Consider the following 23633-nt stretch of genomic DNA (forward strand, 5'->3'; position numbering starts at 1 on the left):
GCTCCTAGCACCCCTCAATTCCCTCCAACAAGCTCCCTATGTGCCCGGTCCCATCCCACTGTTTTTAGGGACTCCCTGAAATTCCCCCAAATTCATACCTTAGGAGAGAATCTCTGTACCCTTATTCTCCCCATACCAAGTTCCCCACATTTCCTCCCACACCCAGAGCTCTGTTCTCACCCCCATTCCCACTTCCCCATGGCAGGGGCTCTGTGTACCCTCCATTTCCCCCATGCCAGGTTCCTCCAATCTCCATACCACTACGGGTTCTGTGTACTTCCACTTATCCCTTCGCTCCATTCCAGGGCCCCCATTCTCTCCACTACTGTAGAGACTGTGTGCACCCCATTCCACTCTTCTTCCCCATTCCTCCCTCCTTCCCAAGTCAAGCTCTCCCAGTCCCCTTACCTGCCAGGGGTTTTGTAGGCCCCATTTTTCTCCTCCCTCACTTCCACCTGAGGGTCTGCACTAAGGGCTCCGAGAAAGTTGCATACCAACCAACTGGCAGAGCATTAGGAGTGGAAATAGGGGCTACTCGAAAAGGGGGAGAGGGTGGAGAAAAGAAGAAAAAGGGGAAAGGGGAGAGAATTTGCAGAATTAATATAATCCATGCGCCTTTGAAATAGAATGGGAGGGAGGACAAAAGAGAGGGACACTGCATAAAAAAGTGGAATAAGAGGTTCAAGAACTATTAGCAATTACTAAATAAAAACTGTTGTATTTTTACACTGCATTTTCTTCTCTCAGGCTATTAGAAAACTCACTGAAAAACACCCCCATCCTCCCCCACTACAGAAATAATAATATTAGTTACAATCCCTACATCCCTTATCTAAATATACACATCAAAAACAAAGCTAAACACCAACTTCACAAAAACTGTTTTTTTAATTTAGTTTATACAGACTAACCAGTCTGTGTTCTATCCATCCTGCTTCCCCAGAGAGAAGGAAAGATCATCAATAATAGAGAACAACTATACCAAAGCAAATTAAAAAAAAATTAAGATGTTTAAAAAAAGTTAATGGTACAGAGTAGAAGCATAGAAGTTACTTGTTATCAGGAAATAACATACAAGGGGTGTGAAGTTTGTTTTAGGATCGGATGGTGTAAGGAATACATAATCTGTAATATTCCTGATTGGGGGTAAAAGGCTGATAGGTCATAGAACAGATATTGAGATATGAGAGTATGTTATTCATAGAATAGCTATATTCAGGTTCACAAAGTACACTTTAATACATCCTTAAGGTTAGCAACATCCATCACCTTCAAGTACACTTATCTACTATAGAAATGACCCCGATAGTATAGTCTAAAAGCAACCTCCCACGGCTACACACCCAGCCTTAAACGCCTATTTTTTGTGGTTACAGTGTGTAATTTAATACATCAAATCTCACTATGATCACAGACAGCAAGACTGACAAACAGTATATCTCAGTGCATGTCTCATTGTGGCACTTAACAGCTGAAGAAACTTTTTAAAATGCCCTCTCTTTAGCTTCTATTACAAATCAACGTTTTCCCGAATTTCACCAATCACTTCTTCTAATTAACAGAGGAACGCCCCTTCAGGCAATCAGATATTTCTTCCATAGCTCGTACTCATAGAGGCGGGACTAACAAACTGGAACTGGCTACGTAGGAAGGACGCATTGGAACAGTTACGCACAAGAAGCACGCATTGCAAGAGCCAAAAGTGTGACATGCTTCAGAAACGATGTAGGTAGTAAGCAATCCACTCTTAAAGCAATGACGTCTGTTCCCCAGAGATCCCTGTTAGTCTCTCCTCCCATTAGGTACTGTTTTCTTAACATTGGCCCAACTGCTTACCACCCTGCACTCCAAAGTCACTGGCAATAATGGACCATATATTATCAACTTGGTTGTTTGCTTTTCGAGCCTCTCTAGCTTTGCCGTTGAGGCGTACCTACACACGTCGCTCCCCTTAGTATTAATACAGTTATGTTTCTCAAGTTCACTGAAGCCACTAAAACTGGTTATGGGGTGAATAAACTCCCTGTTTTTCCCCTGTGCATCTCTCTATTTCAATATCCGTACACTATTTGGATACGGTACGACTGTAAACATCCAGTATTAGGAACGTCAGATTTTGGATAGAAAATACAGAAGCAATGTTTTTTTTTAATAATAGCAAAATAAAGAGATGTCAAGTATTAGACCATCTGCAAAATATTTACATTCGCATATAGGGTATCACCAGGCTGCCGAAAATTACAGAGAAATAAACTAGACATGAAATGCTTTTCAGTTTGAACCAATATGCTGTAAATTTATAGGCATATACCTATATTTCCTCCTAAAATGTGACTTCCACAATTCTTCAAAATTACAGCCTCAGCATTCTAATTAACTGGTTCTATATTCAACTACATAACTTTCTATTCCACTTATCACTTTTCAGTTCATACCTGTTTTGTGGCTGCAATAAATAACTAATGCCATGTGCCATACAGCCAAATATGTACATCAATCACAAAAATGGAGTAAGCTTTTCATATGGCATCCTAATTTCCTAACACAAAGAAAGCATCATCCATTGTCAAAAATATAAAAGATCATGATATTTGCAACACTTGTCTAAATTCGGCTCTTACCTTTTTTCAGGATTTTTTTCACTTTAACATAGTTTCCTTGTTTAACATATTCGTGCAGTTGAGCTTCCAATGAATCATTTTTGATAGTACCAAGCTGGACTGGACAAGGTATGGGGAGAGGGACAGAATGAGCCATCCTGTTTCAGAGAAACAGATTAATAAATTATACTGAACCCAGGTCACAGCTAGAAAATGCAATGGTACAATCCACTTATTTTAGATTCAAATAGCTTAATAGCTATAATAATCACTACTAAGCGACTGCTTCTTCATCGCGAAATAGAGAAAGGGGGAAGGATAGAGCTCGGAAAGCTCACTCTAATGGGCTCATCTGCAGTTCAGCTGATAATAACAAACCCACATGAAAATATGGTCTACACAGAAGGTTCGAATGTACTCATTAGAGACTTTGCTTATTGGACCCCGTGGCATCATAATGGAAATAGACTGAACTGTGTGCGGGGGTAAACAATGGTAGTGAGACAGGATTTAAGAGGACCCCGCTGAAGCAATGGTCAGAGTCCATCTAAGGGAATGATCCTAGCCCTGAGAGGTGCACAGACCTACAGGATCATAGGGCTCTGGATAAGGACAGTACAGAGCGAGTAAAACAGGCTACAGTTACTGGCTGCCTTCTGCTCACAGCCAGAGCCCCCAAACGCTTCTAATCACAGGGCACTCAGCACCTTCCCTGCACCTGGTGCATCCCGTATTCAGCACTTCGTCCCCCTTTTATCCCCTACTCACCGCGGCCGCACGCAACAGACTCCCTTACACCCCACCATCCCGCGTGCCCTACCTTCACCCCCGTCCTACACCCCACCACCTCGCGCGCCCCGCACTCAGCACTCCCGCCTTCATCCCCCACCCCGCGTGACCCGCACCCTACACCCCCCCGCCCTCAGCACCCCCGCCCTACACCCCACCACCGCGCGCGCCCCGCACTCAGCACTCCCGCCTTCTTCCCCACCCCGCGTGCCCCGCACCCTACACCCCCCCACCCCGCCCTCAGCACCCCCGCCCTACACCCCACCACCCCGCACTCAGCACCCTCACCCTACATCCCCCGCACTCCCGCCCTACATCCCCTACTTCGCGTGCCCGCATTCAGCACCCCCGCCCTACACCCCCACACCCCGCGTGCCCCGCACTCAGCACCCCCACCCTATACCCCACCACCCCATGCACCCCGCACTCCCGCCCTACACCCCCACCACCCCGTGGGCCCGCACTAAGCACTCCCTCCCTCACCTTACCTGGCTTCAGGCCAGCAAACACCCGGCACGCCTCCCCCTTACCCCCGCACAACCGTTGACCGCTACAGGCCCCTCTTCGCCTCACTCCTCCATCCCGACCCCCTCTCCAATCCGCCCCCCACAATACCTCGGTCCCCACTTGGCAGCTCGTGGCCGCGGAGCCCTGGCCAACCGTCGAGGGAGGCGACCGTTACTGGCGAGGGACGGAGGCCCCCACAGGACATAGCTCCTGAAGGGTGGGAGCTCCACGAGCCCAAGGAGCTGCCGGAGGGCGGGGTGTTGGGGGGAGGTATGGAGGCTCCCCTGGGCCACAACTCCCTGGCATGTAGTGCGAAGCGGGGGCAACACGGGCTTTCACCTGAGGTTTGTCCAGACCAGGCTTCTGCGGAGATTAACCTGCCCCATGGGCAGGGGAGCGGCCGGAGGGCTCGCTACAGGCTACGCCATCCACCCAAACTCCTGCCACGTGCACACCATGCCCCCGCCTGCATTTTACACGATGCCGGGTGTATAGTAAACACACAACACACACTGCTCTGTGCACAGGACGGGGGGCCAACTGAGGAAGGGGCGCAGCAGTACATTTTTGCCACATTTCTCTGGCAGCGTCATGATTTTCAAACTGGATCTTTCATTTTTAAAATATTAAGCGGAGCCACGCGAATCAGTTTGCAGAACCACAGCCTAAGTTCCCAGCCGTCCTTCTCGCAAATATCATTATATAAATGTACCCCCCACCATGCAGCACTGCTTGCATCAGAATGCAGAGACACAAAAATAACCAAGAAATATGAGCCGCGTTCATTAATCTCAGTGGGGCTTTTAACTTTGAAGCTTATGGTAATTTACACGTCTACATTGTTGAGATTTCAGCAAGAACAATGAACTCAATTAGGGCTGTGGGTCGAGACTGGGATATTATTCTGAGCAGAGGTTTCTCACACCACTACTTTTATTTTCCATTGTGACCCCTGTTCCCTGGAGATATGGGGAGACCTCAAGTCCCCACTGTGTAATTGGCTGCTCACAATAGTCATGGCAGGATTAAACTAACATTTCTGCCTGATCAAATGGACTTCCCAGCCTGTGGGGGCAACTGTAGCATTATACTCAAACGCAACCAAATTAAAGTATCTGCTTGTCTGTAGTCTCATGTCTCAGACAAATCCTGCAATTCCTAGGCTGTCCTTGTCTCTCTCAGAAGATGAAGGAGAATGGAGAAATGGAGAAATAATTTACCTGTCAAGTCTTGTATTCTGATCACACTTCCTTGCCCTAAGGGCACAGAGATTATAAAGCAAGCTCTAAAGTCTGCTATACCAGCAAAGATTTGTCTCTCTTTCAGCTATATGTGCCCTGACTCAGAATGGAGTTTGGACTAATATTACAAATGCCAGTCTCTCACTCATAGAAGCAGCTACAAATTTTGTTGCTGATTGAAACACACATCTGAGGTGGACAAGGGTGCTGTGCCAGGGCCCAACATGTAGGTTCGAGTAGGGTAGGTGACTATAACAATACTTCCAAGCATTGTGATCCCATGAGTCCATCCACTCTAAGAATGGCTTAAAATCATGCTTTTTTCAAAATAACATGTTTGGGGTTCTTTTTGTTGATCATTGCTTATACCAGAGTTGTGGAACTTTAAAATGTAGCTCTTCACCTCACCTCTTTTCTTCACTGCTGCACATCTAGCTACAAAAGATAGATGGCAGGTTTCACAGAAGCTGCCCTGTTAGTCTGTATCCGCAAAAAGAAAAGGAGGACGTGTGGCACCTTAGAGACAAACACATTTATTTGAGCATAAGCTTTCGTTACTATTTGCATTAGAATGGTGCCCATGATTTGCTAGGTGCTGCAAAGACAGCCCTGGCTCCTAGAGATTATTATCTAAAAAGGACAGAGCAGAATACACAGGTTGTGGGGAAACGGATATGTCTCAAATGCTGGGGGCCGGAGGCAAGCAGCCCCTAAGGCTGCCCCTCTTTCAGGGGTGCCCAACCTACTCTGTGACTAAGGCCGCAGCCACCCACTGGCACCTGACCTGGGCCCCGCTATACGCACCCAGGCTGGGGCCGGTATGAGTAGGCTGAGCGCCTCATGGCCCACACCGTGCGCCCTCCCCCGGCAGTAGAGGCTCCCTGCTGCGAGGCCGGAGTCGCTAGCCGCGGGCCGAGCGCGGGAAAAGGATTTAGGGCCGCAGCTAAGACTAGACAGGGCAGCGTCAGCGGCATCCCGGGGCGGTGGGAGGGGACTGGCCGAGGCGGGAGCGGAGGCGGAGGCGGAGGCGGGGGCGGGCCGGGGCGGAGCTGAGCCGAGCCCAGGCCTAGAACTCTGGAGGCTTTGGGCGCAGCCTGGGGATCATGCAGCGGGATGTGGGCAGCTTTCCCCTAGCCCCCGGCCTCAGGGCTAAGCTCATCGGAGCCGGCTTCCAGACGGCCCAGGAGCTGCTGGAGATCGGGCCCTGCGAGCTCAGCAAAGGTACCGGACTGAGACCCATTGGGGGAGGGGTCTGGTTTCACCCCCGCCCCCCAAGGGCGCCGACCCCACGTCTCTAGCTCTAGCTCAGCGGCGGTGCTTTCTCCCTTCGCACCCCTACTGCCCCTGCTCTTCCCCAGCCCAGGCCTGCACACGCCCTGACTGCCCCTTCCCAGCAGACCCGGACCGTCTACTCACTCTGTAGCTTCTTCTAAAGTCCCATCTGCGCCCCCAACGAGCCTCTCTCTCACCCCCAGGCCGGCGTTCTCTCCCCAAGACCTCTAAATCCTTACCAGGGGTGCTGGCTGGAACAGTTTTTATGCTGAGAGCCAAATTGTAAACCCTGTATATAATGGAAATCACTTCAATCCAGGGGGTACAGCAGCACCCCCAGCACCTCTAGTGCAGGCACATTTTCGTCCTCCCCAAGACCCTTCTCTACAGACCAGGTGTCACCCTGAGCCACCCCCAAGCACCCCTCCAGCCAAGGACCTCCCCACTTCTCTCGGTCTTGGGAGCTTCCTCTCTTAGGGCCCACAGGCTGGGATTCCCCTCATTGTTCCATCCCCAGACATCACAGCCCAGGTCTATCCTAGGACTTTTCTTGGGGCTCCTTTCAATGTCCTTCCCCAATTCCCCCAGTCTGTTCTGTGATTTTGAGAATTGATATTAACAGAGCTCCACTGCCTACATGGGAAACCAGGCTAACACCTTGCTGGTAAGAATGGGGTTTTAACAATTGGCTAGTTTAATTAATTGGTTCATGTGTATAAAGCACTTCACTTCAGCAGTGTTCAAGTATTGTGGTTGGACTCCCTGAGAGGATGGTCTTATCTCATCCAGTCTTCATACAGGTCTGAAGAAGTGAAAGGAAAACATTTTCCCATGTTTAATTTTTTTTACCTATATCTCAGTAAAAAGGATCTGACTCTGACAGAGGATCCTGCTTTTGTTGAGAACTAAATGGAAACGAGACACTGAGAAAGGAGAGCTGTAACAGGTTACCCCCACACATACACATCTCAGGTTCTAAACCAGGGGTTCTCAAACTGGGGGTTGGGACCCTCAGGAAGTTGCAAGGTTATTACATGGGGGGTTGCAAGCTGTCAGCCTCCACCCCAAACCCTGCTTTGCCTCCAGCATTTATAATGGTGTTAAATATATAAAAACTTGTTTTTAATTTATTAGGGGGATCACATTCAGAGGCTTGCTATGTGAAAGGGGTCACCAGTACAAAAGTTTGAGAACCACTGTTCTAAAGCAAGTAAAGGGGTGTGAAATTGGTTACAAAGGTAAAGATCACAAGAAACTAGAATAGATCTTCCAATTCACTAAGATAAATGTATGAAATATATTATCTCAGCTTTTATCTTTTCTCTGATCAAAGTGAAATAAATATATCTTTTAGTTGATGGGCAGTTTATCAGAAATATTAATATATCTTGCATTGTTCCATTACTGTGTATAACTTCACTTGGATTTGAAATAGTCTTAGGCCCTTGAATATGCTTCTGTGTTATTTGCTGCTTATGACCACTAGGTGTCACTGTCATTTAGTTAAAACTACTTTATTACCTGTAAAAACAAAAAGAGGACTTGTGGCATCTTAGAGCATCCGATGAAGTGAGCTGTAGCTCACGAAAGCTTATGCTCAAATGAATTTGTTAGTCTCTAAGGTGCCACAAGTCCTCCTAATTTTTGCGGATACAGACTAACTCTGAAACCTGTCTTTATTACCTGTGATTCTGAACCCATTAACCAGAAGATGTATTTTTTCCAGTGAGCAGTAACTTACTACATTAGTCCCTGATGATGTGACAACAGGAAATTTGTCCTCCCAGGTCCCATCGAAATCTATGACATAGGTCACTTCTGGTCTCTCATTTGGAGGTCCCTTCTTTGGCATGCACACTCCCACCTGAACTTGAACAAACCACATTAATTGCTGTTGGAGTCACTTCCTTTGTGTTTGGTTCAGCTCCTGCAGATCTTATTAGTGGTGTCATGTTGGTATGATGAGCTTCCAGTGGAATAGAAACCAGTAGTCAGTCTCTTTTCTGGCCATGATACGAACATTTATCTTCTGAAAAAAAAATCCTGTCATCACCAAAAGAGAATGACTATTAAAGAAAGCTGGTGTTAAGTGATTGGAAGAAGAAATTTGTGGTCTGATTTTTTCAGAGGGGCTGAGTGCCTGCAGCTTCCATTGACTTCAGTGGGATTTGTGAGTCCTTGGTACTTCTAAAAATCAGGCCACTAGTTTTTAATTCCAAAGAATGAAAATAGGTAAGCATGAGTAGTCTGTTTCCATCATTAATCCAAAAATATTGATGCTTTTTGGCAGGTCTTTTTAACTGGTCTAATTGCAGAGCCTATAAATCCAGCAGAAACTGTCTTCTCTATTTATACTGGGACCTGTTGTTTGTAAAAAAATATACCGTCCCATGCTTTTATTTTTTCAGAAATTGGAATCTCTAAAGAGGAGGCACTAGAAACCTTGCAAATTGTAAGAAGAGAATGTCACAGTAATGCAACAAAGACTGCTGGTGAACCTGAAGCTGTTGGGAAGTGCACAGCACTAGAACTCTTGGAACAAGAACAATCACAGGGCTTCATAATCACCTTCTGTTCAGCGCTAGATGATATTCTGGGAGGTGGTGTGCAACTAACAAAAATCACGGAGATCTGTGGAGCACCAGGTGTTGGGAAAACCCAGTTATGGTATTTTTATATTACCTCGGTTCAACTAGGAATCTAATAATACTGAATGTAACTAGGACCAAAGTCCTTTTATTCTTGTTGTTATGGCTGCAACCCCAGATTCCATGGTGTATTACAGAAATATCTTGGTATTGGTAATATCTCCTGCTCAGTTTACCCCTCACCAGAACTAACTGTCACTTTTGAGATAAATTGGGAGTGGGGGATTGTAGACAATAACATATTATTATTTAATTATCCTTCTATCTTTAACTCTTTTTGTTTCTTCTGACAGTATGCAGCTGGCAGTAGATGTGCAGATTCCAGAATGTTTTGGGGGGCTTGCTGGAGAAGCAGTTTTCATTGATACAGAGGGAAGCTTTATGGTAGAGAGAGTGGTAGACATTGCAACTGCCTGTGTTCAGCACTGCCAGCTTATTGCTGAAACACATCAGGAAGAAGGTACATTACCAAGCTGTGTTCCTTTCAGTATGATAGGCTAACATTCTTATACTGGTGTATGTGCGAAACTAATTAAATGTAGGCAAGCTGTATTACATTTAAAAGCTTTATTTTGCATATAGAAAGCTAGGAGGACAAGTTGTCAAGGTGTCAGGTCCAGCAGCCTTGGCATATGAATATTAGGACCACATTGAGCAAAGAACTTGTTGATGATTAACAGATCTGAGGGGACACCTATATCACATGAGTTAGTACCCACACATTAAATATTGTCTGGTTAATTTTGACTAAGTGTCATTTTGATCAGCTGGCTTGATAGTTACATTACTGAACACTTTTTTTTTTTTTTTAAACTTAGTTTTCATTTTTGCAGCAGTCTTCTCTGCAGGTTTTAGTGAATAAGTGTGCATATCCTGAGACCGCTTCTGATACAATTTCCAGAAGGTGATTGTGCTGCCCACTTTCAAGCCAGATGGAAAGGAAATTTCCTTCCACTCTTAATTGTTGACCGATAACTTCCTTTTTCTGTTTTACAAATTTTCAAATGTTGTTTTTGTTGTTAGGTGCTGGAGACAGGAGTTGGAGGAATGATGAGAGTAATAATGTGTTGAGCACAGATTTTTTTTTTCTCCCCCCCCAGACTTTCAAAAATCCCTGGAGACTTTCTCCCTTGAAAGTATTCTTTCTCATATCTATTACTTCCGTTGTCATGACTACACAGAGCTGCTAGCACAGGTCTACCTCCTCCCAGACTTCCTTTCAGAGCATTCAAAGGTAAGGCTTACTGCAGACTTAGATGAAAGATGCCTTACGTATTTGGAGATGTATTGAAGACATTGAGGGTTTGTTCATTGGCATGAGAAAAGGTCTATCCATCTGAGGTTCCAAGCAGACCATGAACCTGGGAACTGAGATTTGGCTGCTGCCAAACCTCAGATGTGTAAATTTGTGCTTCTTTTTTCTCTCTCAACTCTTGCTACCAATTTCCTCTTCCTAATAACTTCCTTCCTTTTAACCTGCTTAATCTCTATCCTAATGCTACAACTCTTGAGGCACCACACCACAAATACTACATATTCTTAGTGCAACAGATGCCCTTGGAAAATGTATCTCTAGGTCATGTTTGCACTTCATCAACATGATGTAACGTTGCCAGGATGACATAGTGCCAGTTTTCTCCTCCAAGGACAGAATCCATCACCAAAAGAACCCATCAGCATCTTGGCAGCCAGAGGCTGACTCTTTTCTGTTGCTATGAGCAACTTGAGCATGCAGCTTAATTGTATAGTGGACAACTGCTGAATAGTTGCCTAGGTTCTGAGTGTAGCAGTATTGTAATGCAGATTTCCTCCACCTCCTTTCAAGATTTTTAGATTCTTCAGGGAAAATCTCTCCCCAGCAAGCTGCTCTGTGACTCCGTGTAACAGAGTACAAATGACTAGTGTTTAGGAATGTTATCCAGGATATGGGTTGTGTCTAATATTTCATTTTCCATTTTTGGATGATCTTTTTAGTTTTAGTTGTGCTCAGAGTGTACTTGCCTCTGGTATTGCCCTCTCTTTGCCAGGTACTAAAGCTGCCTTGGTGTGCTGGCCACCCAGGAGAGCGCACAGCCTCATTAGCACAGTAGCAAAGGGCTGCCATTCTGTTGTGCCATCTGTGCAGATTAGTGATGCTTGGCTTTGAATCTGATATTCTGATGGTTGGGAACTACAAGACACTCTGGTGATTCTTTCTGCAGCCTAATATGTGACCTAACAGACAGTGGCAGTGCCATTTTGTGTTAAAACTGGCCCAATCTCTCCATGCAGCCTCATAGCTAAGAGACAGTCTGGGAACTCCAGAACAGCTCCTAACTTTATTTTGTATTATGAATGACATGGATCCTTTTTTCAGATAGCTGTGGTGGGCAACAGTGTAATTTACGTCCATAGGTACTGTCTACACTAAAGAGAAGACTATGATTTATAGTCATAAAAACAACTTCAGCTTGAATGGGTTTGCCGTGGTGTGGACAGGGCAACTGTTATCAAGATTAGGTTATTGTCTATTTTGAGTGCCTTAAACCCACAGTGCTGCTAATTTTGTAACAAATGCAATAGAAATAAATCTGGTAAATTACCGTCATACCTCAGTATCTATTAATCTGATAGGCATGTAGATGGGATAATACAATTCGCCTTTCTAGTCTACTGGATTATTGTACTATTAAACTGATTTGCTCATTCCTATAAGGGCAGGAGTGAATTTTATAGCCAATATGAGGCACCAGACAGACACTTAGAATCTTGTGAAAGAGAATCTCTGGGGAAAAATGAGAGAAAGCAAGAGGGTCTTGTTTTAATTCTGATGATTTCAGCTCCACCTCCCATTTCAAATTCTTCTTTCCTGTCAGATTCCCAGTGCCATTTCCCAAAGTGACATTTGCTTCAGGCTTGTATGTTCCAGCCCTAAAGCTATTTTCCAGTGATGTGTTAAATCAATAGTGCAACAACAAGGTTTTCCCATTGTCATTTTCAAGCTTTTGCCTTGCCCAGTAATGCAAGAATTTGCAGAATCCCATGATTGTGCTGTTTTAGCAACCAGGCACTTGAACAATACAAGACTACCAGGTCTCCCTCCTATACTTGAAGCAATTTTGTCCATAACAGCTATTGCAAATGAAACTGGAATAAATCAAAATCCTCATCTGCTATGGATGGTGATGAGCCTGTAGCAGTGTTTGTTTTCTAGTTTTAGCTAATGCACGCTCCAAAAGAAACTGTTCAGCAAAGCAAACATCTACAGGGGAGACAGACACTGAACTCCATAGCGTAGTGCCTAGTATATCTGTAAATTTCTGTTAAAATCCATGTTTCCAAGCTTGATCTCTGCTTACAGCCTCAGTACCTTGATGAGTTACTTTAACAGTGAAGTTCATCCTGTTGTTTTGTGAGGGTGAAATTAAAATAATAGGAGTTCAAGTTGAGTAGGCTGAAAAGTAACAACTGATGCTTAACTTTCTCTTCTCAGTTTCCATTCTCAATCACTACTTTTGTCCAACTTTTTATCTTAGTGTGTTATTGGGCACATATAGATAGCAAATATAAGACTTTATTTTATATGAAATAGATTCTGACACACTTGAAATATTCTGTCAGATGTCATCACTAGCTTATAGGATACAAGCTTAACACCTTTTTTTTTTTTTTGCTTTCTATGTTTAGGTCCGATTGGTTATTGTGGATGGAATTGCCTTTCCTTTTCGCCATGACTTTGAGGACCTCTCCCTGCGAACGCGGCTTCTGAATGGCTTAGCACAACAGTTGATCAGCATAGCAAATGCCCATAAGTTAGCTGTGAGTTTGGGGGTGAGGTTGAGTCAAAGGAGATGCAGTTTTACAATATGCAAAGTATACAACAGGACACTACTAATGCGGTTATCTGCTGCCTGAAAACAGCAAAATAAAACTGCAGGCATGCAACTAGAGCTTGTTTGCGCCTGTTAATAGATACAGTAGCTAGATATTAACAACCACCTGTTAATAGCAATATAGCTAACCTGTGGAGGGAAGGGGCAAAGACACACAAAGCTGACCATGCCCTCTCCATCTGAGAGGACCAAAGTGGTGCTTATACCTTGTAGAGATGGAGGGGGTGCAGAAGAGGGTCTACCACCATCAGTAAGATCAAGAGGGAATGTTTTCCCATGGCAGCTGTTTTCTGTTACAGTGAAACATCACTTAAAGTGAAGTTCTTTTCACAGATGTTTAATTCTGCCCAGCTGAACTGGTCTTTTGTCACCGGTAGCTTCTCTTATTAAAAACACCTGGAAAGAGGAGAGCTAGAGCTTGTGCCTTCCTTCAGCTTCTCCCCACATGTGTGCGCACATTTAAATAAACTAGGAATCCTTAATTTGTCTTAGATTGGGCCTACTGGTTTGGAAATAACCACTGTTTTCATGAAAGGACCACATTGAGGGAGGAAAACCACTTTCTTTGCTGTGGTTTGGCTCATTGCTCTGGCATCCATGGAAACTCATAGTTTCCTGCCTGTAGATTGTTTCTGCATCATTTAGCTCAGTATGAAAGTCTGCAAATGTGCAGCCATCTAGCCAGCAGATGGCATTCAGGAGCTACAGCTAAATATAGGGGTGTTTTTTGAGACCTTGCAACACAGGGAAGCATTATTCAGGAATTAAAGCTTCCACAGTCTCAAAATGGTGCTTGTCCACACAATTTCCAGGTGACTTGATTCCTTGTCATCCAGAATGCTGTCATGCAATTGGCTTTTGTCTGTACTGCTAAAAATAAATCCTCCTCCTGTGTTTCCTTAGATAACCACAGGAAGGAAAAGAGCATAACTGCATTCTGCCAGTGTAACACATTTGTGCCTGCTGATGACAGTAAGCCACACACATGAATTATGAAGGGCTTTCCTTCATATGTACGCACCAGGGGATACATGTATTATGTGACTGTATTTTGTACAGTTTTCTCTCATATTCGCATCCAGCCCATACATTAGTTGTCTCGTGAACTTGAAAGAGAATAGCTTTAATCATATAGGTCTCTTTTCTTCACCCAAATGATACATATATATTGTTTTATTGAACAGGGAAGCAGTACAGCACAAACATCCCTTCCTAAAGAAATGATAAATCACAATGTATAGGAAGTCGTCTAATGAATTAACTAGTCAGGCAAGAATTGCACAGCAGTAATAAAACCAAACACTGAAAGACCTTGGGTTTGGGATAGGTGCTGGTTTTTTCAGTAAACTGAAATGAACATTACAATGAAGAATATCTGCAAAATTACCAAATCTAGTGTATCAAGTCAGCTGTTACCTCCTTTGCTCCTTTTTTATCTCTTTCCCCACCATTACCTCCATTCTACCAGGAATCTAATCTAGACTGTCTGTGAGCCGCCTACAAAGATTCATGCTGTAACAACACTCCCCCACTCTGTCTGTTCTCCTGCGTATTGCTTTGTATTGTACCTACTTGCGCATTTTTAGACTAGGAGCTGCAGGGATTCTGCTAATTGCTGAGCACATGCACACTTTGTACATCGCTGTGTACATTTATGGCACACTGGGTGATGTCTGCCCCTGTGCCAAAGGGCCTATGCATGTGAATAATAGAATTTGTGCTAACTACTGTTTGGATGTCTGTGTAACGTAACAGCTTGTATGATGATTGTGCATCTAGGATGACAAGAAGGTTTAGCTTTAGAGTTGCAGTCCTGAATGAGAGCAATCCCCCCTCCCTAGGAGACTGAAAATATTTTTGCAGAGTTCTACTAATCTGCTTTGGATAGTGATACCGTAAATGTTCCCAGCCTCTCTTTACTTGTGCAAAAGTCCCATTGCAGTCAGTGGGAGTCTTGCTTGAGTAATAATGGCAGCATTAGATTATTAATATAGCTTTTTTTGATGCAGACTTGGAAAATCAGTTTTTTATTTTCTTACATGACAGTTTCCCTGTATTTTTCTTTTTTTCCTTCTCTTTCCCCTGCTCCCCACTCTCTCTTTTTTTTTTTTTTTTAGGTAGTTTTGACAAATCAAATGACAACAAGGATTGGACAAAGTCAGTCAATGTTGGTACCTGCTTTAGGTAGGTGTTTAGCCAGCAAGTTGAAAATTACATTATCCTTAGAATGTTTGTTTTTCATGAACAAAAACCTGAAAATGTTGGCTGTAATTTCTGTGGCTGCAGGAAAATGCTGAGCATTGGCAGTAAAATTACCTGAACCTGTGATGGCTTACTGCTGCTGCTGGAGAGACCTGAAATACAACTAGCCATGTTGTTTTCACTACAGGCCTCAGTTGCTACTTTTAAAACAAATTATAAGATCAAATATGGCATCTGAGATCCCAGCCTAAAAAAGGATTTACTTTTTATTTGTTTACAATTTTGTTTTGAAAGCGATTTTTATAATATTTTAAGTTGCAGACTGTGAATGTTACTAGTTCGAGCCTTTTTCCCCTCTCCTTCTTTAACTCCAAGTAATGTTTTATACTAAAACCTGAAATTAGCTTTGTTAGGACTCCTGAATTTGACTGAATTGCTTCTTGAGGGGAGATAATAGAGCAGCAAATCTATACTAAATGGGTACAGTAGCTAGTTTCCAGAATCTGAAGCTAATGTCTTGAAGCGTGTCCCACAAAGACATAAGGGCTAATGGCCCCACCATGCTTTCATTTTCTTTCCCTACAATTGCCTGAGAACTTCCTATCCCCACCCCTAAATATATTCAAACACAGTGGCAAAATAAACCTTTGAAACTGTACTCATTAATAGTTTCCAAAAGTGTTTCAGATTTGGTGCACACATTGGAACCATCAGATAACCTGTCCTTCACCCTGTGTAATCATGAAAAGGGGGTGAGATTTTGTATGGGACACACTACTTTGATTTATCCTATAAGCAGAGGAAAGATACCCATACAAATCACTCTGGTCTATCCCATAAGCAGGATGATCTGTATGGGACTGTCTACTGTGCTTATAGGGCAGACTGGAACAGTTTACTGGAAGGATGGAGATTTGGCCTAATTAAGCTTTAAATTTCCTGTCTGTCTTGGTTTATGTTGTAACTTAATATTATATTTAATGTTGCAGTTAGAAGGGTAAACATTCTCTGCATACAGCTTCACCTTCTGTGAATCAAGTAATGATTCTCTTGATTATTCAAGGGGGCAGGGGGAGGCGGGAGGGAAAGATGTTCCCAATGTATTTTCAGCCCTTGAACCGTTTGGGACAGAAGTAAGATAAAATGAACAAATACAAGGCATCTCCTTGGACAACACTGGATTTTGAACTGTGCATGCAGATAAAGACCTTGCTTTCAGTATCTGACCCTTTGTCATCTTTACCTCCTGCTCTCAGCTGTAGTCATTATTTTTGGCAGCCTTTCTGCCTACAAAATGAATTAAAGCTAATAGATTTAACCTTGTTTTACAGCCAGTGTTTGGAAAACTGGTCTGTTAACTGAATCATATGGAAAATGAAGAATGTGGAAGGAGTCCATTTAGGTGATATTCCCAAGGTGTGTCAAACTCTCGTGCACAGTTTGAAATTAAGGATCTTCTGATGTGACATAGCCTCCCCATTGCAGAAGACATAAACTGTATGTCTGCCCTAAGTATGTGTGCAGCCATATAGATTTGTTAAACTAAATTGCATCTTCTGCTACAGTGAAGGTTTGTCCTCAGCTGGTGAAATATTCAGGCTAAGAGGGCTTCTGCTCAGCCACATTTCAATTTTAAGCAACTGTAGCTCAGAGGCTGAGGATTCTGAAGTGGCACAAGGCTGTGTGCAATTTGATTTGTATTTACTCTGTAGATCCACCTATTTTAAGTGTTGCAGTAGAGAATTAGGGGAGTGATTTGAAGGCCCTCTAGATCAGTCGTTCTCAACCTTTCCAGAGTACTGTACCCCTTTCAGGAGTTTGAATTGACTTGTGTACCCCAAGTTTCACTTCACTTAAAAACTACTTGCTTACTGAAAAAGTGCTTACTTTCTAATTTTTACCATATAATTATAAAATAAATTGATTGGAATATAAACATTGTACTTATATATACTTCAGTGTATTAGAGCAGTATAAACAAGTCAATGTCTGTATGAAATTTTAGTTTGTACTGACTTTGCTAGTGCTTTTTATGTAGCCTGTTGTAAAACTAGGCAAATGCCTAGATGAGTTGATGTACCCCCGGGAAGACATCTGTGTACCCCCAGGGGTAGTTGTACCCCTGGTTGAGAACCATTGTGTAGATGGTACATCTATGGCAATGGTCTCACAATGAGGCTAAAGTAAACTTGTTCCTCAAATGTTGGTTACAGCCAAAGAGTAGTGGCTTGGTAGAATCTAATCTATTTGTATCTAAGTCAGTGATTTTCAGCCCTGCTGTCTCTGGTTGTCTGTCTGTCTTCTGTCTTCCACACTGAATGTTGTTTCATTGATTAGTGGGCCCTAGAAAATCTCAAGAGTTCACAAGAGCTTTAATCCCTAAAGTATTGTTCAGTTTCCTAGTGGAAGGGAAGCCCTAAATTATGACTAAAACCCAGATGCTGCAAGATACTAGGTCAGGAGCATTCTGGGAAGGGGGCAGCTTTCTTTCCTACTGCTGAGAGCTAAGCTGGGTGTCCCTAGACATTTTTATGTGGTATACTTATCCTTTAGGTCCAATATTAATCTGCAGCCAGTTTAACTCAGAAGCATCTCATTTTGTCATTTTTTAATTAAATATGCATGGAAATGTTGTTAAAATGGAAATTGCACCCATTTGAAAAACTCCTGTTCTGACCTCCAGTTCAGAACCATGTTCAAGAAACACAACCTTAAATCTTGCTTTGGCATAGAGATGATGGAGTGGGGTCCGGCAAGGTGCCTTGAGGGCCTAGATGTATTAAGCTATTTAATTTGAGGATCTTTTTTTCAGAGTTATATTGCTTTCCCCATTCTGTGTGCAGTAATGAAGATGTGATGGGGTGGGACTGGTGATAGGTCAGAGACAGACAAATATACTAGCTCGACTCGGAAGTGATGGGGTTGCGTTGGGATGAATAGGGGATGCTTGCAGTACTTAACCAGATGACTGTTTTAAAATCCAATCCATCTTCTGACTAAGAATGTCTCCTGGAACATATAAAGAAAAACATCTGCTGGTGCTATCTGTAAATTGATTCACATTTCAGCTTGTGGTCAGATGTAAACAGAAATAATGGGATTACTTCCCTTGAAATAAGAAAAGGAGTACTTGTAGCTCACGAAAGCTTATGCTCAAATAAATTGGTTAGTCTCTAAGATGCCACAAGTCCTCCTTTTCTTTTTGCGAATACAGACTAACACGGCTGTTACTCTGAAACCTTCCCTTGAAATGGGGCAATTGCCCCAATTTCTCAAGTTTCTCAGCATTCTACTCCTTGAATAAGTCAGAAGAGGGGTCTCAGAAATGGAGAATTTAGCATAACAGCCTTAAACACTTTAACGGTCATAATATTCCCTTCTTATGATCCAAGATTTTGGGAGGAAAATAGCAAAGTTTGTGTGTTTACAAATAGAATTGAGAGCCAGATTATAGCTGCCCTGAACTTAGATGCTGCCATATAACCACTATACCTTTTTCTCTAAAGATGGGAAAGCTCCTCTTAGTCATACTTTCATGCTATCACAAGTGTCTGTCTTCTTGCTAAATGTATATAAAACCTTTTTCTGAATATAAAGATTTTGCTTCAATCTTAAAAGCACACACAAAAATCCAGGGGAGTAGATTTTATTCCTTGACCCCATAAACTGGTAAAATAATTAAGAGATCCTTATACACTTATTTCTGGGGGTATTAAGTCAGATCACTTTTTGTTTGTGTGTTTAATCATCTTTGTGGAGGAATGACTTTTTTTTATTTGCTGTTAAATTTATTGAAGCTAATGCATTGTAGGAAACAATAAAGCAGCATGTGGGATTTTTTTTTTTTTTTTGTCTCAGGGGAAAGCTGGGGACATGCTGCTACCATCCGTTTAATCTTCCACTGGGAGAACAAACAGAGGTAAGTGAAAGTACAGGCTAGTAAATTTACCAAGTGTACCTACTGCATCTTATATTTGAGAATCTATTTCAGGTTGAACTGAGTGGCCAAGTGGAATCTGAGTTTGGTAGGGCCCAAGAGTACTACAATGGTTCTAGGTCAGCCGTCAGTAGGGTGGTCACCTTTCTGACAAACTCCTACCTCCCCATGTGATCAGTATGCTGCAACGCTACACTGTGTTTTTGACAGGATGTCATGTAGCATCAAAATGTCAGTCTGGTGACATCAGCCTCAAGAGCAATTTGGAGACTGATGGATAATAAAAGACTGTACTTGGCATTTACAGCTCTCTTCATCCATAGACCTCAAAAAGCTTCACTAAATAAGATAGTGGGGTGGGAACAGTGTTCTTGCACTTCTAAGCTCTTTTGACCTCACGCATGGTATGCCATATTCTATGAAATGCATAGTGGTGGTGTTTGATGCCAGCAGGGTGGGATCTCACCAGGCTGGCGGGAGTAGAGTACCTGTATTTAGAAGAAGGAAAAAAAAAAAAAAAAACCAGGACAAACTTTGCAGGTGGGAAAACTGATGCATAAAGAAGTTTTGTGTGACTTTGGGCAAGCCAGTGTACAGCACTTAGCACAGGGGTTCTCAAACTTTATTGCACTGTGACCCCCTTCTGACAACAAAAATTACTCCATGACCCCAAGATGGGGGACTGAGGCCTGAGCCCACCTAAGCCCCACTGCCCCAGGTGAGGGGGCCAAAGCCTGGGCAGTGGGGCTTGGGCTTTGGCTTCAGCCCTGGGTGGTGGGGTTCAGGCTTTGGCCCTGGGCCCAAGCAAATCTAACGGCAGCCCTGGCGACCCTATTAAAACGGGTTTGTGACCCACTTTGGGGTCCCGACCCACAGTTTGAGAACCATTGACTTAGCACAATGGCGTTCTGGTCCATGACTAGGCATTACAGTAATAAAACTAATTAAGAATAAGATCTTCTGCCTTCCACTCCCTGGCCCCATCCATTGGACCATTCTGCCTCCCAAAGCAGGATCTCCCTACTAAGAACTGAAGCACCCCTTTCCTTTCTGAAGGTCTTCCTTTAGCTCTCCTCCTGACAGATGGTGGGAAATTGAAGGGAAACCTTCAGGGCTCAAAACAAAGAGGATGACTTCCACCACCAACCCCAGGGAGCAGTTCAACTTTATCTTTCTGTCTGCTGCAATGTGACTTCCACCGCCACCACTTCTGTTATCTGCTCACTTGACTTTGTCTTGCACATAATATCAGTGTGTAGATATAACTTTGGCAGCATGAAACCTCCCTTCTACTTCCTAATCCTCTGCAAACAATGAACAAACTAGACCAGCTGTTGGGATTTTGTTGTTGATGTTTTTTTTAAACTGTGGAGAGAGAGCTGTGAATTTTTTCCCTGCATTTGTGAGAGACATGGAGTGATTACACCAGGCCGTTTGTTTTGGAGTTAACTTGACATCCCTGATCAGCCAAAAAGCCCTTAGGAAGAGGGAAGCTGCATCAGCATGTGGACTCCTGATGGAACAAAAGTTCTTAATCATAAATACTCACTGAAAATAAAGTTTGCAGTGACATTTTGACTGTGAGGCCTGCCTCCTTCATGAATCCACTGGAACGACTGTGATATATTTAGCAGATAAAGAAAGCAGAAGGGATCAGTATGCATAGAACAACATTCTTCTTTGCCTTTATATGTGGCATGCATCTCCTTATGAGTGACCTGCAAAGCCATTACAGTTTTGAGTGCTGTTGACTATTTTAGACATGCAACAAACTGCAATAAACAAATTCTGCTGTATCTGTAAATGATCCAGATATAGCTAACAATCCATGTAGGCTTTGCTATCCTTGTTTCTGTAGCTGCTGTTGTAGAGCTCATGTTACTCCTGCCTTGTCCATTATGCTTTGGTTAAACATGATACCTGCCTCTCTTTCCACCCTGCCAGCACTGGAAATTTCAGTGCTTAATTACAGTGGGGCTTGTTGCTGTGAGAACAGAACCAGTTGACTCAGAGGCAGCTAGCAGAACTCCAACTGAGTGTCATAAAAACATGGCTTATGCTGCTTGAGATTTAGGCTATTTTGTAAAGTACAGCCTACACTTAAATATTCTGAGGAATTCCCTATATAGTTAATATGAAGTGGCATTCTTCCTTAGGCTGTAATTACGTGCTCTTTAATAGAATGGCACCTAAGGGAGAAAAAAAACCTAAAAATAATTAACAGGATTCTTGGCAGGGTATCGCAGTGTGGAAGGTGACAAATTGTTGCAAGGGAGAACTTTTTCCTTATGTTTCTCAAGGGAGGGTGTAAGCTTTGGGGAGGTATGCATTCCCAGGGCTGGTGGGACAAAATCTCTTGCTGTTTAGATATTTTCTAGTTATTTTTTGGTATTACAGTACTATATAGTGGCCCCAGCCACGACTGGGGTTCCATTGTGCCAGGCACTGTACTAATACAGTACAGAGATAGTTGCAGTAGAGAGCTTACAGTCTAAATCGACAAGAATGACAAAGAGTGGGAGGGGGAAAAGGCACAGAAGGAGTAAGTGATATGCTCCAAGTTGCGTAGGTCAGTGGTATGGCTAGGAATAGAACAAATGTCTCCTGTGTTCTAATCCAGTGTCCTAGCCTCTACATTATATGTATAAACCTGAGAAACATCTGGGATAAAACTCCTTGTTTGTTTTCCAACTTGTTGGAACATACTAGATACAGTTAAACCTGTCTTTCAGCTGTTTCTCAAAGCCAAATCTATTGCTTAATGGAGTGGAGCAGAATTGTACTCAATGTCTTTCTGAAGTGAAACATTTCCATTATTATCTCTATAGGGCCAACAGCACCTCACGTACATATAAGTAAGGAAGCAAGGTCTCCACCCTAAAGAGTTCACAGTCTAAATAGAAAATGTGCTTTGCACCCAGAATTCCCATTGAGAACAGTGGTGAAACTTTTGAAAATATAGCTGTTTTATTTAGATACCTAAATGGGAGCTGTTGAATGTGGTGCTCTTTTGAAAATCTGGTCCTAAAGGCCTAAAGCTTGCTTTATATTGCACTTTGAAACATTGCTAAATCTTTTAGCAGGGTATATTTGCTAATGCTAACAAAACCTGTTTTGTTTGACCAGGTTGGCAACATTGTACAAATCACCGAGTCAGAAGGAGTCGACTGTACCTTTCCACATTACAGTTAGTATTCATTTTGGGGTGGGGCTTCAGAGATGGGAGGAGGGGTTTATCCAAAAGGAAGCTTGCAGAAGGGGTGTATACAGCTCTGAGGGTGCAATTTGGTCCTTTAGAACATTGTGTTCAAAACAATACTGGAAGTAGCCACATTCATACAATGCTGAGTGACAAATTACATGTTGTAATAGTCACCTTTATGAAGTGCTATAAGATGTACAGACCCAAAGCACTATATAGGTACAAAGTAATAATATCTCAGTTCTGTTCAGATTAAATGAATTCCAAACTCATCTCTTCAGTTGTCATTTAGGTAGCTACATGTAATAATTGTTTGTCACAGGTGCTCATGGTAACATGTTCCCATGGCATTTCTTGCAGATTTTTAATGGTGTCCATAATATCTGAGGTTTTCATAGTGAACAGAAATCAAAGTTTTTGTTCATTTCATTTACAAACCTTGGGAGAAAAAGTCATTTAAACCATATCTTAATCTTCTAGTCATATTTCTAGGTGCCTTTTCGTGTCAGATTTATTTTGTAAAATAGACCAATTCCACTCCATCCCTCCATACGCATCCATACAATCTGAAAATGTGGCTCTCTGGCGTACACTGTTATCAAAGATTGTTTGAAATTTTAGATTATCCAGATGTTGTCCTTTAGAATTGTTGAACTTCTTCAGCATAGACTTCAAAGGATAGATAAATTGCATGAGTGATAAATTCTGTATCTATTTCTTCCGTTAAATTCAGGTTTGATGGTAGCCATCTTATGTACCTATTCTTAAATATCATCTTAGTAGTTAGACATTCAATGCTGCAAAATATGTGATCAAACATATGTGCACCAAGATACAAAAAGCTGGTCTTATAGGGCAATGTTTCTCAACCTTTTCGATACCAGGGACCAGCTTCCTTAAATTGCGCGAGCGAGATCTCAGAGATCGGTGCTGGTCCACAGACTGGTCGTTGAGAAACACTGTTATAGGCACTTCCATGCCTGTAAACAGACAGGCAAAAAGGTGAGGTCTGAGGCACTGGCTAGTAACTAGGCACTCCTGGTTCTGATCTGGACAATGACACCCCTCCAGGTTATTGGCAAGTCAGTTCACCTCTGTCCCCCACTTTTTCCACTTGTAAAATGGGGATAATACTTATCTGTCTCACAGGGGTTTTGTGGATTCATTATTTAATGCTGAACATGTAAAGCATGCTAAGTGTTATGAATTTCAGCATGAAATTTCACTTAACTTTCCCAGATTTTGTCACTTTGTAGCTTCGCAATGGGAGACTGACACACAACCTATAATTCTGAGTGGGCAATGAATGTTTAAGTTCTATGAACACAAGAGCTCCAGGTCTCCAGGACTGGTGATGACATTC

General features: G+C 42.9%; 2 protein-coding genes across 10 annotated transcripts in view; one reads left to right on the top strand and one right to left on the bottom strand.

The window, feature by feature from the left end:
- TEX14 (testis expressed 14, intercellular bridge forming factor) overlaps positions 1 to 2757 on the bottom strand; it is a 78919-nt gene extending 76162 nt beyond the window's left edge. The window contains exon 1 of the mRNA XM_073315548.1: positions 2622 to 2757. Coding sequence (XP_073171649.1) covers positions 2622 to 2757 — 136 coding nt within the window. The remainder of the gene's footprint in view (positions 1 to 2621) is intronic.
- A 3417-nt stretch (positions 2758 to 6174) lies between these two features.
- Positions 6175 to 23633, top strand: part of RAD51C (RAD51 paralog C) — a 30115-nt gene continuing 12656 nt past the window's right edge. For 2 of the 9 annotated variants that reach the window (XM_073315510.2, XM_073315509.2), the window contains exons 1-8: positions 6175 to 6358; positions 8818 to 9076; positions 9351 to 9517; positions 10158 to 10291; positions 12724 to 12855; positions 15047 to 15113; positions 18990 to 19050; positions 22195 to 22255. In XM_073315510.2, coding sequence (XP_073171611.1) covers positions 6241 to 6358; positions 8818 to 9076; positions 9351 to 9517; positions 10158 to 10291; positions 12724 to 12855; positions 15047 to 15113; positions 18990 to 19050; positions 22195 to 22255 — 999 coding nt within the window. In that variant the 5' untranslated portion in view covers positions 6175 to 6240. Of the gene's footprint in view, positions 6359 to 8817; positions 9077 to 9350; positions 9518 to 10157; positions 10292 to 12723; positions 12856 to 15046; positions 15114 to 16462; positions 16548 to 18989; positions 19051 to 22194; positions 22256 to 23633 lie in introns of those variants that run through there. The other 7 variants (XM_073315513.2, XM_073315512.2, XR_012155417.2 and 4 more) reach the window with 6 other exon arrangements.

This window comes from Lepidochelys kempii, chromosome 17 (assembly GCF_965140285.1).
Source record: "Lepidochelys kempii isolate rLepKem1 chromosome 17, rLepKem1.hap1, whole genome shotgun sequence".
NCBI classification, from domain to species: Eukaryota; Metazoa; Chordata; order Testudines; family Cheloniidae; genus Lepidochelys; species Lepidochelys kempii.